At 36.6% G+C, this 19,221-nt stretch overlaps 1 protein-coding gene across 1 annotated transcript in view; it reads left to right on the forward strand.

Moving 5' to 3' along the window:
- Positions 1–19,221, forward strand: part of LOC135222585 (uncharacterized) — a 320,895-nt gene that overhangs the window by 295,222 nt on the left and 6,452 nt on the right. Inside the window, exon 16 of the mRNA XM_064260658.1 lies at positions 14,710–16,659. Coding sequence (XP_064116728.1) covers positions 14,710–16,659 — 1,950 coding nt within the window. The remainder of the gene's footprint in view (positions 1–14,709; positions 16,660–19,221) is intronic.

Here is a 19,221-nt window from a genome sequence, read left to right on the forward strand (position 1 = left end):
CTGTGGTAGGATATCACCAGGCTCTTCTAAACCTGGAACACACTCATATACTTCATCTTTGAAGAAGCGTGTGGCATCTAAGAATATTTGTGCTTGTTCAAATGTGCTAATCCTATACTTCCCAAGAATGCACTTGCCTTTCACTCTCAATGCTACTGAACCACATACTGTACATCTGAGTTCTCTAGGATCTTTCTCTAAGCTTGGTGGAACATGTGGAGTACAGGAACTGTGCAGTGACGACATTGCTTGTTGCATTTCAACTTTTTCAGTCGTCTTTTCAGATTCTGGCCTCCTAGAAAGCTGACAAGCATTGCGTTTTGCTGCTGCCTCAGCAGACTTATGATGAGTGTAATTTTTGTTAGATGCATTTGTATCGTGATAAACAAAGTCTACAACTCCCCTCTGCTCCATTATATTCATTCTTTTAAAAACTACATCATTTTTTACACTGGCGGCTCTCTCAATGATTCACGACCAAAAGAAAGAGATATGGGAGGCTTTCCTTTTTTGTCTTCTTGACAAATTATACATTTTATAGGATCTACTTGGCACTTAATGTCACTAGTAAGCAAAACACCAAATTGTTTGTTATCCATTATTGCATTATCAACTTAATATTGTTTTGTGTTGGTTGCAATAGTCAGTACAGTCACAAAATTTAATTATTTCACTTATTTTTCACTCTCCAGGCTGATACCATAAAAATCTGTAACTTGATAACAGTCTTCTGTGAATGTAAAACAAAGAAATAAAAGAGTAATTAGCAAATGGAAATATTGAGATGAATTGACTAACATTCCATACCAAAACTTCAATCTTATCTTAGAAATAATGGCTGTGTATTATTAAAATTTTACAAAAAAGCAGTATTACAGTTGTTCTGCTGTGAGATTATTATGAGCAGCCATAATGGAAACTATCATATTTTGGCCAAAAGCCACATTTCTTTCATGTCCACCTCAGACATTCATAAAGTTAATGATCTAATATCCTTATTTTAGAGGGAAAATTTTTTGGACACCGAAATGTATACAGGACTATAGTACAGAGCTAGAACTAATATGGGTCACTGCTGAGTGAACTCGTGGGTCCAATGTGAGCAGTGGGAGTTTGAATGGAATTAGTACCGTTGGATGTTTAAATGTGAAGATTGTCTTTGTGGTGCACATTCCCATAGAACACACAACATTTTTAACCCTTGATGGGTGGCCTGAGCTATTCCTAAGGGATACCGGCACTTCTTACAGTTCTTGGCTTTCATTGGATAAGCTGGATGTCATAGTTCTGTTGACAGTGAAATAGGATAATCTTCAGTCCACATTCTTGTAAACTGTTCAAGACTCTTGCTTAGATGGGCAGAGGTCTGGATTTTTGCCGTAATACGTAGGATCATTGTCATGATCCTTATGAGCAGAACCAGAAGGCATTTTTGCTTATTGTTCCCCACATAGAAGAAGCAGTTTTAAATGACATTTTTGACATAAGCAATATTCATTTTCAGTTGTAGTAGCATATGTTTTAAGAATATAATTTTGGTTAGGATTTTCCCAGGCTGATGAATTGCCTTTTTTCAGGAATCTGTCAGCCATTAGAGGTATGCTTGCATTTTTAGAGATAAGCAATACAGTAAGGAAATACTGATAACTATCTATGGTTGTGTAAACATTCCTATATTTCAGTAGAATTTTTCACAATTTACTACACAACACAGGGAAGGTTAGTTCCTGCATACATACAGGCATTGAGAGATTTGCTACCTTTGCTGTCCTGACTACTGGCATTGAAAACTATTCTTTTTGTCATCAGTGAATCCTTGTACACTAGTTAGTGAGCTGGGTATTAATTAAAAACATCTGCTTCTGCAGGCTTCACTTCCTCGATGAACCCATTATGACATATTCCTAGATCCCATGCTTTTCCTCACTATTGCAGGGTGATCCTATTTTTTTCTCCCTTCATGAACAGTAGAGATGTAAAAATGTTCAAAGCTTTGTTCATGTATGTGGGAGTTTCTCTCATCCCTATACTGAAAGCATTTAAGGGTCACAATTGGGAGACATTAGATCCTACATGGGGCCAACAAAGGCCTGTGACAACTACATACAGAGTGATTTAACCAGTTATTGTGGCTCTAGGGTGGACAAACATCCTTTGGGTTTTGCTGTCAAGGGAGGAACATGTCTCCAGTTGCTTATTGTCTCCCATCAACATAAACATTGGCATGGAGAGCTTGGGCTAAAAGTCAAGAGAAAAGCAAGTTGTTAGGTGGCTGATGACAGTAGGTTTGGTTAGAGCTTCCCATTACTGCATCTGTACTGCATTGGCTTGTGGAAAAACGTTGACCATGTATATGTTGGCGGGTGACTGCATAGCTTTTATACAGAGTTGCAAAATTGAATGTCTTCACCATGCTTGAAGTGGTGCCCATTCTTGGAGTGCCTAAAACAATGGTTGAACTCATTCATTCAGTTTTCCTGGTTTTACTGAAGGCATGAATTGAGCAATCCTGGCTGCTGCTTCTATTGTGACAGAAACTGCATTTGGAAGAACTGTGAATAGGTTTCATGAAGTCGGGTAACACCGAGTGTGCTTCAGACACGAGAATGACCTCCCAGTAGAGGAGAATGTGGTAGCTGTTTGATGAGCTCTTGTTCATCATGAATGGTGGTTACAAAGGACATGGTTTGCCTACTTTTGGGGTGTGAGTGAATGGATGTGGTTTGATTTGTCTTTATATTCTCAAAGGTGTGTTTATACAGGGGGGCAGTGGAGCAGTTGCCTCTTCAGGTATGGCTGAATGTAATTGCCATTTTGAGTAACACTCCTTTAGAATAGTTGGCCTTAGTTATTTTAAGTCCAGCAGAAGTAGTCTTTGTTAATTCCTTCTGACAGTTTAGCAGTTGCATATACTTAATCAATCTGGAAATATACCCTGTCTTTGCCCCTCGAGAAGGTTCCTTTACGTGGTGAGGGGGTAAGGGATCCTACCTTCACTCGTGTGAAGGCCGGATCCTGACGGAACGCGTACAAACTTTTTGCAATAACTGGTGTGAACATTTCCACTTTCGTCTAATTTAACTACTAAAGTGAGTCTGAGAAAGGATCATTGGTTAGGAAGGGTTTGCATTTGAAGCTGGCTGATAGTGGGAGTTGTGGTGGTTGAGTCACCGCCTGATATGGTTTGGACCTGAGAGTTAGTAATGGAATTTTCCCATTGCTATCTTGAGGGCAGAGCCATCTCTAGGGATTGGTCCATCGGAATCCAGGGGGGCTGGTTTTTTGGGGATGGGACTCCTGGCTTTTGTCCAGAAGCCCACCAACACATTTGTGGTGGGGAGTTGATTCCCATTAGTCGGATCAGAACTCCCAACAGGCAGATTGGCTTATGCCTGGGCCACCACAAACTTATTGGTGCTATCCTGAAAGGGTAGGGTATGGGGTGGACCATTGGGAGTCAGCTCTCACTAGTGCCATCAGTGGAGAATGTGAATACCTAAGTGACTCATGATACTTTCTTGATATAACCAAGTAGTAATACTTGTATGAATGTACAACTGTGTGCACAAGTATATGTATGTATGTATGTACACACGCATATATGTGAGTGCATACAAGAGCATATGTGTGTGAGTGTGGATGAATGAGTTTTTTTTTCTTATGTAAACCAAATATGGATTCGGACTACATACTTACATCCCCTGGGAAACTGGACTCACTGGCACCGTTGGCGACTTCTAGCTCAAACAAAGGCCACTCTTTAAACCCCCCAGATGTCAATAATAGTAGAGTGAAGCATTTGAAAGTTATACATATGGAAAATATTCCACCTCAATGTAACTATGAGGATATCTCGACCTCTTTGAATATCTTTGGTAGTATAACTGAGATTCGTATGAACTTTCATGACACAGAAGGAAAATGGGAAGCTTGGATAACATTTGATAAACATAAAGATGCTTTTAAAGCAGCCTGTAGTTTTGATAATTTGAAAGGATGCAACTCATTAGTTAAAGGAGCCTTGACCGATATAGCCCCCAAGAAACCTAGACATTTATAAACCTGCGGAATGGAATCTAATCAACTCCAATAGTAGTAGCATTGGCAAAATAGAGTCCCCCAACCTCCTAAATGGCTGGTAGTAAAAGCCAAGGAGGAGAATTTCAACTATTATAAGTTTAGTAGGTACCTTCAGCAAAACGTAGGTGGCATAATGAGTGGTGATATTACTAGATTTGGTAAGAGCTCTGTGCTAATTCATGCAAAATCTAAAACTCATTCACAGATGCTAATAATGATGAAAGTTGAAAACAATGATATGACAGAGAAAATTAGGCCTCACCTAAATTTCAGCTATAGAAGAGGTGTTGTTTTTTTATAAAGACTTGTACGAGTTTACTGAAGAAGAAATTTTAGATATGTGTCCACCAACTGTATGGAAAGTGAAAAAGGTCCCAAATGGCAATATGATGATTTTCACTTTTGAAGACAGTAATGTACCATCTCATATAGTAATAGAAAATTAAAGAGTGCTAGTTAGACCTTTTCATCCTAAAGCATTACAGTGTTGTAATTGTTTTAAATTTGGACATGCAGCAAAAGCTTGTAAAAATGATAAGATGTGTGATAATTGCTCTGCCCTAGAACATGGCCCATGCTCAGATACACCTAAATGTATTAATTGTCAGCTAGACCACAAATCAGTTGATAAAATATGTGAAGAATTTAAACTTGAAACGGCAGCAGTTAATAAAGCATATACAGAACACATCAGTATTGGACATGCAAAACGACTCTTGGGAAGAGCCAAGAGTTATTCTAAAGCTCTTACTACCACAAGAGCTCCACTCCAATCTGTTGATGCTTCGACTCCTTTGGCCCGACATATTGGGCCAAGTGCTCAGCCTAGTAAGGTTAGAGCACAAACGACCAAGACAGATATTGAAAACATCACATGTAATAAACAGGATATCTCCCTCAAACCTCCCTCTACTCCTACTTTTGTATTATCACAGGTGGAATCTCTGCCTGATTTAATGGAATTAGAGGAAAAAAAAAACAAATGAAGAGAGTGAGAACACCCTCATCGTCTCCTCCATTAACTCCAACAAAGGATAAAACCAAATTCAACAAGCAAGCTGGCGAAGGAAAACACTCGTTATCCAAAGGTTACAAGCAAAGCTTCCCATCCACTAAGCATTCAAAAATACCTTGAATAGAGGACTACTTTCCAAAACATAAACACCTTCTCTTCAATTTTACAATGGAATTGTCAGGGACTTCGTGCAAAATATGAGGAACTTAAAGTCTTACTCTATGAATACTCCCCTATTGCTGTGTGTTTACAAGAAACAATGCTTGATGTCCACACACCTTGCCCAAGAGATTATATGTCATATAGAATACAATATAATTTGGAAGTGGGAAGACATGGAGGTTGCCTTATATATGTTCGCAGGGATCTTCCTCATTTTCCAATCCCACTAAATACACCTTTACAGGTTGTTGCAGTCCAAATTCACTTAAGACGAAAATACACACTGTTCCCTTTATCTTCCACCAAACAATCCCATCACTCGAGAAGAGCTAATTGGTTTACTTCATCAGCTTCCGCAACCATTTTTTCTCATGGGAGACTTAAATGGCAGACATCCTTTATGGGGAGGTGTGACATCAAATCAAAAAGGGAATATTATAGCTTCCATAATAGAAAATGAAGATTTTGGACTTTTAAATACTGGAGAACCCACTCATTATCATATCCAGACAGGTACAGTCTCATGCTTAGACCTTACAATATCTAGTTCCAGTTGCACGATGGATTTCAGATGGAAGACGAATGATGACTGGCAAAGCAGTGACCATGCTCCCATAATAATAAATTCCAATGATGACCCACCTGTTCAAAGATCACGGTGGAATATTGAAAAATCAGATTGGAACAAATTTAAAGAGTTAAGCGAAATAGAAAGTGATGCAAATGACTTCCCAACAGCAGATGATGCAATAGATTTATTAAATGGGACATTCCATAAAGAAGGTATACATTCAATACCAAAAACTACAGGTCTTTTTAGGGGACGCCCAGTCCTGTGGTGGTCTGAAGAGCTCACACTGTTACACTGAGTCACAAGAACATCACTTATGCGTTATCATACACACCGAACCATAGCTAATATGATAATATATAAACAGAATAGAGCCCGTTTTCGAAAGGCAATGAAAACTGCCAGAAGATGGCAGGGAAATTTACTCCCAATCCTCCCCCGGTACTTAAAGTTAATAACGACCTCATCACCAATGCAAAAGACATAAGTGATAAACTTGCCAATCATTTTGCTCAAGTTTTAAAAAAAAATCTGATAGTTCCCCAGGATATCAATATAGAAGAAGAGAAGAACAACTGCCATTAGACTTTTCCACAGATAGGGATGAGCCATATAATATACCCTTTAACCCTTAAACGCCGACTGGACGTATTTCACGTAGACATTTTTTGTCTCTCGGGTGCCGACTGGACGTATTTTACGTCGACATACAAAAGTTTTTTTAAAAATTCGCGGAAAAATACTTTTAGGCCTACCAGCCGAAAACTCTTGAATCACGCGCCTTGGGGGATGCTGGGAGTTCACGGATCAAGGTGTAGTTTTGTTTACAATCGATACGCAGGCGCGCAAGCGCGAATTTCTTTCTTGCCGCACTAAAAAGTATCTGTGACACATCTCGGAAATTATTTCGTCACTTTGACATAATTTTGTACCATTTTAAATTAGCCGTTACATGAAGTATTATATATGAAAATGTGCGCATTTTTATGAAAAATACAACAAAAAAATACTCATGATTGTAGCTTTTATCAGTTTTGAGATATTTTCATATAAATAACGATAAGTGCCAAAATTTCAACCTTCGGTCAACTTTGACTCTATCGAAATGGTCGAAAAACGCAATTGTAAGCTAAAACTCTAATATTTTAGTAATATTCAATCATTTAACTTAATTTTGCAACTAATTGGAAGTATCTAGCACAATATTTCGATTTATGGTGAATTTATGAAAAAACTTTTTCCTTACGTCCGCGCGGTAACTCTTCCGAAAAAATTATACATGCGATTGTGGTAATGTTTGCACCATTTTAAATTAGCCGTTACATAAAGTTTTATATATGAAAATGTGCGCAATTTCATGCACAATACAACTAAAAACAACCCATGGTTGTAGCTTTTATCAATTTTGAAATATTTTCATATTAAAAATGATAAGTGACAAATTTTCAACCTTCGGTCAACTTTGACTCTACCGAAATGGTCGAAAAACGCAATTGTAAGCTAAACCGCTTATATTCTAGTAATATTCAAGCATTTACCTTCAGATTGCAACAAATTGGAAGTCTCTAGCACAATATTTCGATTTATGGTGAATTTATGAAAAAAATAACATTTTCTTTACGTCCGCGCGGTAACTCTTCCGAAAAAATCATACGTGCGATTGTGGTAATGTTTGCACCATTTTAAATTAGCCGTTACATAAAGTTTTATATATGAAAATGTGCGCAATTTAATGTAGAATTCAATAAAAAATAATTGAAGGTTGTAGCTTTTCTCATTTTTGAAATATTTGCATATAAATCCCGATAGGTAGAAAAAAAACCACGTTTCGTCAACTTTGACTACCGAAATGGTCGAAAAACGCAATTGTAAGCTAAAACTCTTACAGTCTAGTAATATTCAGTCATTTATCTTCATCTTGAAATAAATTCGAAGTCTCTAGCACAATATTTAGATTTATGGTGAATTTTTAAAAAATCTTTCCTTCCCTCAGCACGCGGATTCTCCGCCACAAATCTCCGAAATGCGTACGTTCCATTCTCGGAATATTTGCTCCGTTTCATATTAGGCATTTCATAGAGTTTTATATATGAAAATGTGCGCAATTTCATGTAGAATAAAACGAAAAATATTTGAAGGTTGTAGCTTTTCTTATTTCCGAAATAATTGCATATAAAAAATATATATATAAAAAATTCGACATTCGGTCAACTTTACCTAGTCAGATATGGTCGAAAACTGCATTTGTAAGCTAATATTCTTACAGTATAGTAATATTCAATCATTTGTCTTCATTTTGAAAGATATTGGAAGTCTCTAGGACAATATTTAGATTTATGGTGAATTTTTGAAAAAAATATCTGTTTACGTCCGTGCGTTACGAATTCATGCATTATTTTGTGATAATATTTTCTCTGTGTTGCTTTATCGTTTTACGATGTGCTATATACCAAAATGATTGCAATTTAGTGTACATTACAACGAAAAAAGAAGTAACTCGTTACCTTTAACCGTTTTGCGCACAGCGCTATTTGAATACAATTATATGATAAATTTCGTTTTTGCGCTATCATATATCGCATTATTTATATATGATAATGATAATTTTTATCATTTCTGATGGTTGCATACTAAACTTCAGCCAATGACAAAAAAAAGGAGCCAAAAATGAACTCTTAATCTTGAAAACTAAGCGCGCTGTGATTTTTTGAAAAAAAATATTTTTTCCGCTTCCGCGCTCACTCTGAAACACCTCCGGCACACGGGAGACATTTTTTTTTACCGCTTCGGCGTTTAAGGGTTAAAGAAAGGGAATTTGATGCTGCCCTAGCCAGCAGCGCTAATACTGCCCCTGGTCCGGATGAAATTCCCTATGAAATGTTTAGGCACATCTCAAAAAATACAAAACTCTTTATAATAAGTATAATTAATAGATTATGGCATGAAAGTAGCTACCCAACCATACAGGAATTGGCTTTCGTTTTACCTTTGTCAAACCAGGCAAAGACCCTTTTTCAGTGGCTAGCTATCGACCAATAGCACTAACTGCTGTTTATGCAAACTAATGGAAAAAATGGTGAATACAAGATTTGTCTGGTATTTGGAACGTAATAATATTTTTTCACCCTCACAATGTGGATTTAGAAAAATGCGCTCGGCAATAGCTGTCCTACTGCAGCTGAAAACCTGCATATGTGAAGCATTTGCCTCCAACCAGCACCATATAACTATTTTTTTTTATATTGAGAAAGCTTATGATGCTGATTGGAGGCATGGCATTCTTAAGACAATTCATAATTCTGGTCTATGAGGAAAATTGACCCTATTCATTAAAGCATTCTTGAAATGTAGCCATTTTCAAGTTAAAGTGGGCAGCACATTATCAGATAGAAGATGCCAAGAAGAGGGTGCCCCACAAGGAAGTGTGCTTAGTGTCACACTTTTTGCATTAGCAATAAATGGTGTTGCGTCCGTTTTACCCAAGGATGTATTGAGTACCCTATTCGTAGACTTATCTTTCAATATCTGTTGCTGCATCACGCATGTCTGTTGCAGAAAGAAAATTACAGTTGACAACAAATAAGATAGTAAACTGGGCAGAACAGCAGGGACTTAAAATATCTGCCAGTAAGACTACTGTTATGCATTTTTGCCACATTCGGGGAGCACACCCCGACCCAGACTTTTATCTGTATGACCACAGAATACCCTGTGTCGAAGAGGTACACTTCTTAGGGCTCATATTCGACAGAAAACTCAATTGGCTTCCCCATCTGAAGCACATTAAAACCAGATGCTGAGTAAAGGACGTTGAGTCGAAAGATTTTGCAGAAACTCCGTTGTTTATTTTTCCTTCGTGGCTTATACCTTTATTTATGGATTAATCACGTTCCAGACTTTCGTGATTCAGTTATACATGGACGTAAAATATATTCTTCTGCATCATCTAATCATCTTGCTATCTTAGATTCAGTACATCATACCGGTATACGCTTGGCAACTGGTGCCTTCCGATCGTCTCCCATCTTAAGTTTATTAATTGATGCGGGAGAAATCCCACTCGAGTTATATCCCCAGTCATCAATTATCAGGTATTGGTTTAGGGTTCAGAGAATCCCCAACTCTAAAGCCTTTGAAGCAGCAAATAGAAACTCTTTCAACAACTTTTATGAAAATCATTCAAGGTTTCCTAAGCCTTTTAGTTTTAGAGAAAAAAAGGTCTTGGAAACAATGAATATGTTAAGAAATCCTGTATGTCCAGTTACTTTACCAACTACCCCAGCATGGAAATTACCTGTAATTAAATTTTTTAAATATTTTAAAGGTTTTAAAAGAGAGAAATCAGATACAGAAATCAGAGCATTATTTTTAGAACATACTGCAGAGCACTCAGGCTCTACATTTGTTTTTACCGATGGCTCCAAAACTGATAATGGGGTCGGATATGGAGTTTTTAGTGATGATTTTATCCGCAGAGGAGCACTACCCATCATAGCATCGAACTTCACAGCGGAACTGTATGGAATTTTAATAGCATTGGAACATATTGCAACCCTCCAGAATTCCATTAATATAATCATCTTTTGTGATTTCAAAAGTGTATTACAGGCACTTGAATTATAATACTGATCATCCAATTACATTGAAAATCTTACTGTGGGTATTTCTACATCAACGTAGAGGGATTACTATATCGTTTTACTGGATCCCAGCGCACGTAAATATATACGGAAATGAAAAAGCAGACCAACTAGCTAAATCAGCAGCAACCAATATGATACCAAGTTGCTGTACCATATAGAGACTTTTTCCTCATGTATCAAAGTTCATTGCAATATTATGGGAACAGCAATGGAACGAAGTAGGACCAAATAAAATGAAAGAGTATGCCACACATACACACCCTTGGAAATATAAATCTATGCCCAGGAAATGGGAAGTAACGATATGCCGCCTCCGTATAGGACATTCAAGATTGACTCATGGGTATCTCATGAGCAGTGAATTCCATTCTTACTTTGACGACTGCCTCGTCCCGATGACTATTAAGCATTTGCTATTTGAATGTCCTAGTTATCGGGAACTGAGAGAGCAACACTTTAAAGACAAAAGAGATGGAGATGGTAATTACAGTTTGGCAAAGATATTGGGTGAAGTATGATTATGAGTGTGTTATTGAGTTTTTAAAAGAAGTTGGTATTTTTAAAGAAATTTAGTTATTTCACTTTTGTGTATGTGTGTAGCTTTTAGCTTTGGTTTTTTAATATGTATGCGCGGAAACGTGATAAATGTATTTATTGCCTGTTTGTGTTCTAGCATGAATGCCTCTGCCTCTGTGCAGTTTTTTTTAAATTTAATTTTAATTTAATGTTTATTATACTGCATGACCTATTTGGTCCCAGTTGCTGGCCTTTGGCCTATACCTGGCATTTCATTTTATTCTGTCCCTCGGGCCAGCCCTATGAGAGCTGAAAGTCAGCTCGGTGGCCTGGTTAAACTATTTTTATAATAATGATAATAATAATTTAGCTTTGTGTTGTTTAGTGTTTATGTAGCGGCTTTGCGCTGCTGTAGTGCAATAACTGATGTAGAATTTTAAGAGTTTTTATGATGTGTTTGTGTATTTTCCCTAAATTGGTTGCCCAAATGGATTCGTTCAGCGTCAATGATCCTGGTAGTCACGACGCCAGATAATTATTAATTATTCATTCATTCCCTGTCTTTAATGATAATCTTATAGGTGGACCAGTAGTCTTGTCACATCAGTCTTCCCACAAAAGTCAGAATGATTATCTTGAGAAGTTTCAGGCTTCATGGACAGTTTTTCAAAAACAATTATTCAAAAACGCTTGTTTGGCAATAATTGTTCGAGGCTGCAGTATGTTCTCAGTTGATATTGTACTCGACCCATGTCATTTCGTGGTTAACTATCACAATGTATAATTGATTTATTTAAAAATTCTTATTACACATTAGGACGTAAATTCAAACTTTGCGCGCAAGCTAGTTAGCATGCGAAACGGAATATGGGGAAGATGGCATCGGTCACTCGAATTGTGTTCCATTCGCTCGCTCTCTTGTTGTTGTTGCTTTTTTGGGACATTTTTTAAATTGCATTATGACTTTCAAACATAAGACAGGCAGACTATTCTGATGTCAGTGCTACGAATAAAAGAAAAGCCATCTCCATGGAAGTGAACATTGACACAATAAAATTATCCGAAAATGGTGAAACACTGTCTAACATTGGTTGTGTGCTGGGTTTCAGTTGTACAACTATGTCAACAACCATCAAAGTTAAAAAGAACATATTTAAACATGTGAAACCATCTGCACCTGAGACCAACTGTGATTACGAAGCAGTATAGTGGTCTCATTATAGAGATGGAACGAGTATTGTTGCTTAGTCTGGAAGACCAGCATCAACGACATATCCCACTTAGCCTAATGTTGATTCAGGATAAGGCTAAAAGTTTGTTTGAAACCTTGAAAAGAGAAAAGGGGGAAGAGAGTGACAGTGAAGAGTTTGGGGCTAGCAAAGGTTGGTTCATGTGATTTAAGACCTGTGCAAATTTGCATAACCGTAAGGTGCAAGGGGAACTTGATAGTGATGATGAGAAAGCAGTAAGTGATTTTCCTAGTGTGTTGGCTGAGTTAATCAACAATGTAGATGAGTCAGGTTTGTTCTGGAAACAGATGCCTACCTGAGCATACATTGCCAATGAGGAGAAGATAACTCCAGGGCACAAAGTCAGCAAGGAGAGACTGACTTTCCTTCTTGGGGCTAATGCTGCTGGTGATTTCATGCTGAAGCCTATGTTGGTGTATCTGGCAGAGAATCCAAAGGCTGCCTAAGCTGCAACTTTTTGTAACTGTTCAAGCAAACTTTTTCCTGTCAGTGATTTTTTTCTGTCTGTGAAACCACTCCTATTTTAACGACGTGTGGAATTATGATTCTGATAATAAGAATTTAATCGCTGCTTCAGGTGTTGGAGTGCGGAGCTCTTTCTTCTGTAAAGAACATACGTCTTTGAATATTAGGCTATCCTGTCTTTGGATTGATCTCCCTTATTTGACCTTCGGCATTTGATAAACAACCCACATTATGACCCTCTCAGAACACTTAACATACAACATATTTTGTATGATTGTCCACTTTTCAACAAATACAAAATTTCAAGTTATGGAATAAGGTTTGTCTAGAATTTTAACATTGTAATATTTTCAGTTGAATTTTTTTAGGAGTTGCAATTTACCATATAAGATCTATATTCAGACGCTTCAGGACAAACCAGTGATAGTCAAGACTGTTGATTCAGTGATCTGGTTAACCTTGATGATGAAGTAGTAGTAGATGATGTTGTTGTAATAATAGTAGTAGTGTAATGGCATACAAAGAACAAATACAGAAGACAGGAGCCACCTTTAGCTACCGGGGACTATTGCCCTTTTCATCAGATGAAATGTAGGTGAAGATTTCTTGCAGATCTCGCCAGACGTCCATTTTTTTAAACATGCCTCAGTAAAACTTTTCCCCTAGATGAGGATTAGGATTGCTCAGCTTTTATTAGTCATCTAATAAAATTGTAATAACCACCACCTACACAATTACATCTAAGGAACATATAAGTCCATAACATTTCCATAAATTGATGGACTGATAAAGAAATGTTTCATTAATAGATGGCAATGAACTTTTCACAAAGTATCGATTAATTTCTATAGGAAGCTTGTCATCTCCAAAATTTTTCAGTTTGTGGAGACTACAGTTTCAGGCATACTCTTACTGTCAAAGAGAATTTTTCTTTTGGTGGTTATTACAGCCCTTGGTACAGTTCTTTAGAAAGAGAGATTGGTGGTCATCCTTTCTGAGTTAAACTCTTATATGCTAGAAGTATTTCAAAAATTATTTTGGAGGTTGGTCTGTTTTACTTATTTGTGTTATTTCTTTCATGTGTTTTGATCTGTCCAGTTTTGTATATTATGATATTAATGGATATTATTGGTTCTCATGACTTTTGATGATTGGTGTCTAATAATCACATAGTTGATATACTGTAAGTTGTTGAGAAAACAACTCTCAAGGCACATGTTGTAACGTTACAGTCTCATTTGCTTCTGCATCCTTGCAACAATAGACACCAGGGTAATCTCTATATGTATACATTTGTTTTCAATTTGCAACACCCTCAGGAGACTAGACACTTCTACATGGATGTGAAATAAGATCTAAGTGCTTTCTTCCTTAATGGGACTTTAGGGTAAAAATGTTTCATGAGACTCAAAGTTCAGTTTTTATTGTTAGTATACATGATTGCGGAATAGCAAAATAATATGAGTTTTCCACAATACATAATTGGAAATTAGATCTAGTGCTAAGAAAACTGTTTACAATAATCATAAATCTGGTTGTATTTCAGAATTTTGTCCAAAATGCAATTTTACCAAAACAACACAGTATATCACACACAAGGCAGTCACTGACACTTAAGGTATCTTAGTAACTATAAAATACCTTCAGCACAGAAAAAAATCTGGAAATCAGTTTTATAGATGATGAAATGTAGCTGAATTCCTATGTTTTTGGAGTGGGTAGTGTTCTGCATAATATGACTTGTAAATGCTAGTACTTGTAAATGCTAGTGGTGCTTGTTCTGATCCATTTTCTCTTAATATGAAATTTAGTAAAATCCAGTTTTGCTAATATTCAGATATTCATGCTTTTAGTGAAATAATTAAGCAGCATATCCTGTTTAAAGAAGCTAAATGTTAGGGAAAGTATTTTTGAAGGTGCCTTATTATTTTCTTGAAATATTGTTTTGCAAAGAAAAAAATTCTTAGTTTGCAGTGTACTATATGTTGGAATATTTCTTTTTACAAGCTGCTCTAACAATAGAAAATCTGATAGTGTCATGTAAGGTAGGTATGGTATGCAAGAGTGCTGGTAAAGAAGAAAGTTCCCCTGAAAATTTGTACTTGTTCTTGAAGAGACGAACTGACAAAAGGAGAGTCCATCAGATTAATTTTGGTAAAAATATTCTGGCATCAGAAAATGCCATCATGAAAAGAATTTTAAATTCAATGAAATTAGAGAACAACAAAGAAATTGGGGGCCTAAAGAAATATTTTGAAACTATGCTGAAGAGATCGAAGAGAGAGTCTCATGAAAAGACGTCTGTCTTGAAAAACTCAGAAAGTGGTGACTCATCTAAAAAGGATGACGATTTTCCTTACTCTGATGGTGGCCAACTTGAAAATGAGATGCCTTACAAAGGTCACTCCCTGGAAGATCCCAAGACAGAGCACAACAGTGAAAGTATTCATCTTACTGCCACCAGTGATACATATGCAGAAGAAAGTCTTCAGACTACGAATCCTGAAATCAACAAAAGGCAAAAGGAAAACCTTTGTGAATCTAGTTGCCAGCAAATTAATGATGATGAGCAAATGAAGGGATTGGATTCAAATGGAGATGCAAATAGTCAGAATAAAGATACCATGACATTTATTCCAACCACTGATCACTTGAATTTTACTCCTGAGCTTGCAAGTAATAGACGTGCCATAGTATCTTCGTATCTGAATGAAAAGAATGATAGTTATATAAATTTCAACAGCAGTTCATTTTCATCTGTTGATATGGCAAATGACACACTACTTAATTTTGAAAACCACAATCGTTCACAAAATGTAGATATCAGCTCATATCTGCATGATTTGCATAAGGAAAGTTTAAACCATCGACACAGTCCAAGTCACTGGTCCATTGGTGTTCATGAGGATGATAGCAGGAAAGTTTCAAAATCAGCGCAGTATTTAGATCCATATCCAACCATTTTATTGGATTATAAACCAGGTACTACTGAAAGGGTTAGTAATACTTCACACCTAGAACCCAAAGATCTTGAATCCGTTCATAGCCATGGGGAGGATTTTGTTCATAGCCATAGGGAGAATTTTGATAACAGTGGTCATAATCATGGAGATACTCATGAACTTGAAAATTCTTATGATACCGATGATGATGATGATCAGTTACAAAATAATGATCACATTCATAAAGAGAAGCATGTGACTTTCCATGGCCATAGATATGAGACTGATTACACACATCCCCCAGTAGATAGATTTGACATTAAGGAAGAGAATACAAATGGTAACATTGACAACACGAACATGTATGACTATAAAGATGACCTTGATTATGAAAATAGTCATGCTCAAACAGACAGCCTTACTAATGTAGAGGACAGTGTTCCCAGATCTGGACATATTCAGAAGGACGACCTTGCTCACGAAGATGCTCATGATGATCATAAACGGGACCATGCTATTTTAATAAGGTATGGGCAAGCCGATGAACAGGATCACACAAGTGATGATCATCATGGTCAGCACCAGACACACACAGCAGTTCCTTTTGCCAATAAATCTGCCGATATTAGTGAAAACCACACTATAGAACATGACGAAATTGCAAGACATATCATGCCCCAGATAGATGAAGACTTCCCCATTTTATTGCCAAGTGAAGATAGTCATGGTGATTACTCAGACCTCATTGTTACAAAAGGTTGTCATGATGGTGGCTTAGGAAATCAGAGCTCCATACAAAATACAACAAATATATTTCAAGTAGCTAACTGTTCAGATGAATGGAGGAACTTTGAAAACGGCACAACGGAAATTGAAATGGATACTACCACAGAAGACAGTGACATTCCGAAGATCCCCATCAGTCTCCTCGAGTATCCAACAGTTCTTCCGACAACAGTCAAGCCATCTCATGTGACTCTTCCTCCCATGATTTGGCAGCCATTCGCTCAGCCAGGTACCAAAGGCCTTGATACTATTATTTTTATTTATATAAATTGTTAGACTGCTCAAGCATAAAGTTAAAATGATCGGGAAATATCATAACCTTCTCACTTGTAGAACAGTTGCGAAGCTATTTCATATTTGTACAATATGTATTTTTCTTGTCTGTGAGTTAATATTTTTGTGGCTAGTAGAAGAATTTCAATTTCTAAGCATGATTCTAGGATCCTTTGATAGATTTTAGCCTTCATCAAAATTTCTATAAGTGCAATCTTTTAAGCAAAGCGTAGTTGTGTAGTAGTTACGTGTAATAGTTTATTTCCAAAATGCTTTCTTTGTTCACAAGTATATGTAGATGGAATTTCGTTCACAGAATTTTCTTGTGATTTTGTTTTTTGGTATGCTTGTATACCGCACACTGTGGCTAATCCCTTGTATTCAAGACCTCAATAAGTGAGAACTAGTTTTGCATTTGTGATAAATTCTTAAGTGAAGTGTAATACAGATAAAATGCCAATGGAAGGCTTACAGAAGTATAAAAAATGAAAGTTAATGATGCAATAACCATTGTATTGTTTTGTCTCGGTACCACCCACTATTAGGGGAAAAACTTTGCTGTATATTAGTGTTCATACATAATGCTATTTTTGTAACTAATTTACACGTGGCTTTTTTATCCTGTCAGTATTAAGCCACAAATAGCCCCAAATATCAGTTTCTCTTTACCAAGTGAATAACTTGCACCTATAGGGAATTATATTCATGTTTGTGGGTGACCAGGAGTAGATGCACATATCTACCGTAATTCCATTTAGGTACAAGTTATCCCTAGGGCAAAAGGTTATGCAATATTAAGGAGTATTTTTGGCTTGAGATTTAAGAGTACAAAAATGCTCCATGTAAATTAGTGATACAACTATCTCTATGTATGTATCTGCATGCACACATGCATAACAAAAGTTTTCCCAATCATAGTTGGTGGTTCCTGGGACACAAGGGTCACTGCTTCATTCACGCTAAATTGAATATTTGCCGATTTGCTGCCTTCCATTGGTACTTCATTTGGATAGAAAGCCATTCACGAAAAATGGAGTCATGGAAACTGAAAACGGCTGTACAAGAAAGTGTTGGGCTGTTTAGCTACACAGATCATGTATTTGTGCATTGTAGTTGCGTAAAATCTTCGAAACACGCAATATATTTACCGTAAAGGCATTCTAATTGTGTCATTAAACACGCAAATTATTTACTGTTAAGGCATTCGAATCGTGTCATTAAACACACAATATATTTACTGTTAAGGCATTTGAATCGTGTCATTAAACACGCAGTATATTTACTGTTAAGGCATTGGAATCGTGTCATTAAACACGCAGTATATTTACTGTTAAGGCATTCGAATCTTGTCATTAAACACGCAATATATTTACTGTTAAGGCATTCGAATCGCGTCATTAAGCACGCAGTATATTTACTGTTAAGGCATTCGAATTGTGTCAATTAAACCTACGCAGCATTATTTACTGTTAAAGGCAATTCGAATCGTGGTCATTAAACACGCAGTATATTTACGTTAAGGCATTCGAATCGTGGTCATTAAACAAGGCAATAATTTACTTGTTAAGGCATTCGAATCGTGTCAAACAAACCAGCAATATTTACTGTTAAGGCATTCGAATCGTGTCATTAAACACGCAATATATTTACTGTTAAGGCATTCGAATCGTGTCATTAAACGCGCAATATATGTATTGTTACGGCATTCTAATCGTGTCCTTAATTTCGTGTGAACAGCTTAAATTTTTTTACTCGGATCATATGAGAAGAATTTTTCTTTGTCAAATTATGACGTGCAAGAATCTAATCTGTTAAATTTAATAATTGTGCACACCTTTGTATCACTATAATAATACTTTTATTATGGATATAATTTACTCGAAGTTCATGGTTTCTCATACATTACATCTTCCATGTTCAACACACAAGGAATTTTTCTGTGGCTAAACATCTATGATACACATCCAGTGCAATTATTATTAAAATATAATAATTCAAGTATGGTTTGGCCGTTTCTCTGCACCCAGTTAATAATATCGGAAATTGCGAATTTTTAAGGAATCGTGTTTCCCAAGTCGGTGTAAACATGATCTATATCATGCATGTTTGAAATTTTACTATTGATTCAACGCAGAAAGACCACAACCTCACGGCTCCAGTTATTTACTCTGCTTAATGAAACAGCACATAAAGGATCCATTCACAATGTTTGGTGAATGGCTGATTGTAGTGAGGAAGACCTCAAAATATTGGCGTGGGTGTAAAGTCAAAGGTCTAAAGGTTAGGATTGAGCTTGATGGCCTTTGCAAAAACCATACTTTATACTTGTGACTTGAGAAGAAAGAATCAACGCCTGTTTATTTAATCATAATTATTTTTCTTTGTTTTATTGTAAATTGGGCGTTATTGTAAATTGGGCTGGTAGGATAGTGTGCCAAATGTTGAATATTGCTACTCTCCTCTTTTCTTAATGAACAACTTTCACTCGTCCTTATTTTGTATTTTTGTACTGTTGTGT

The sequence above is a fragment of the Macrobrachium nipponense genome, chromosome 8, assembly GCF_015104395.2.
Source record: "Macrobrachium nipponense isolate FS-2020 chromosome 8, ASM1510439v2, whole genome shotgun sequence".
Lineage (NCBI taxonomy): Eukaryota > Metazoa > Arthropoda > Malacostraca > Decapoda > Palaemonidae > Macrobrachium > Macrobrachium nipponense.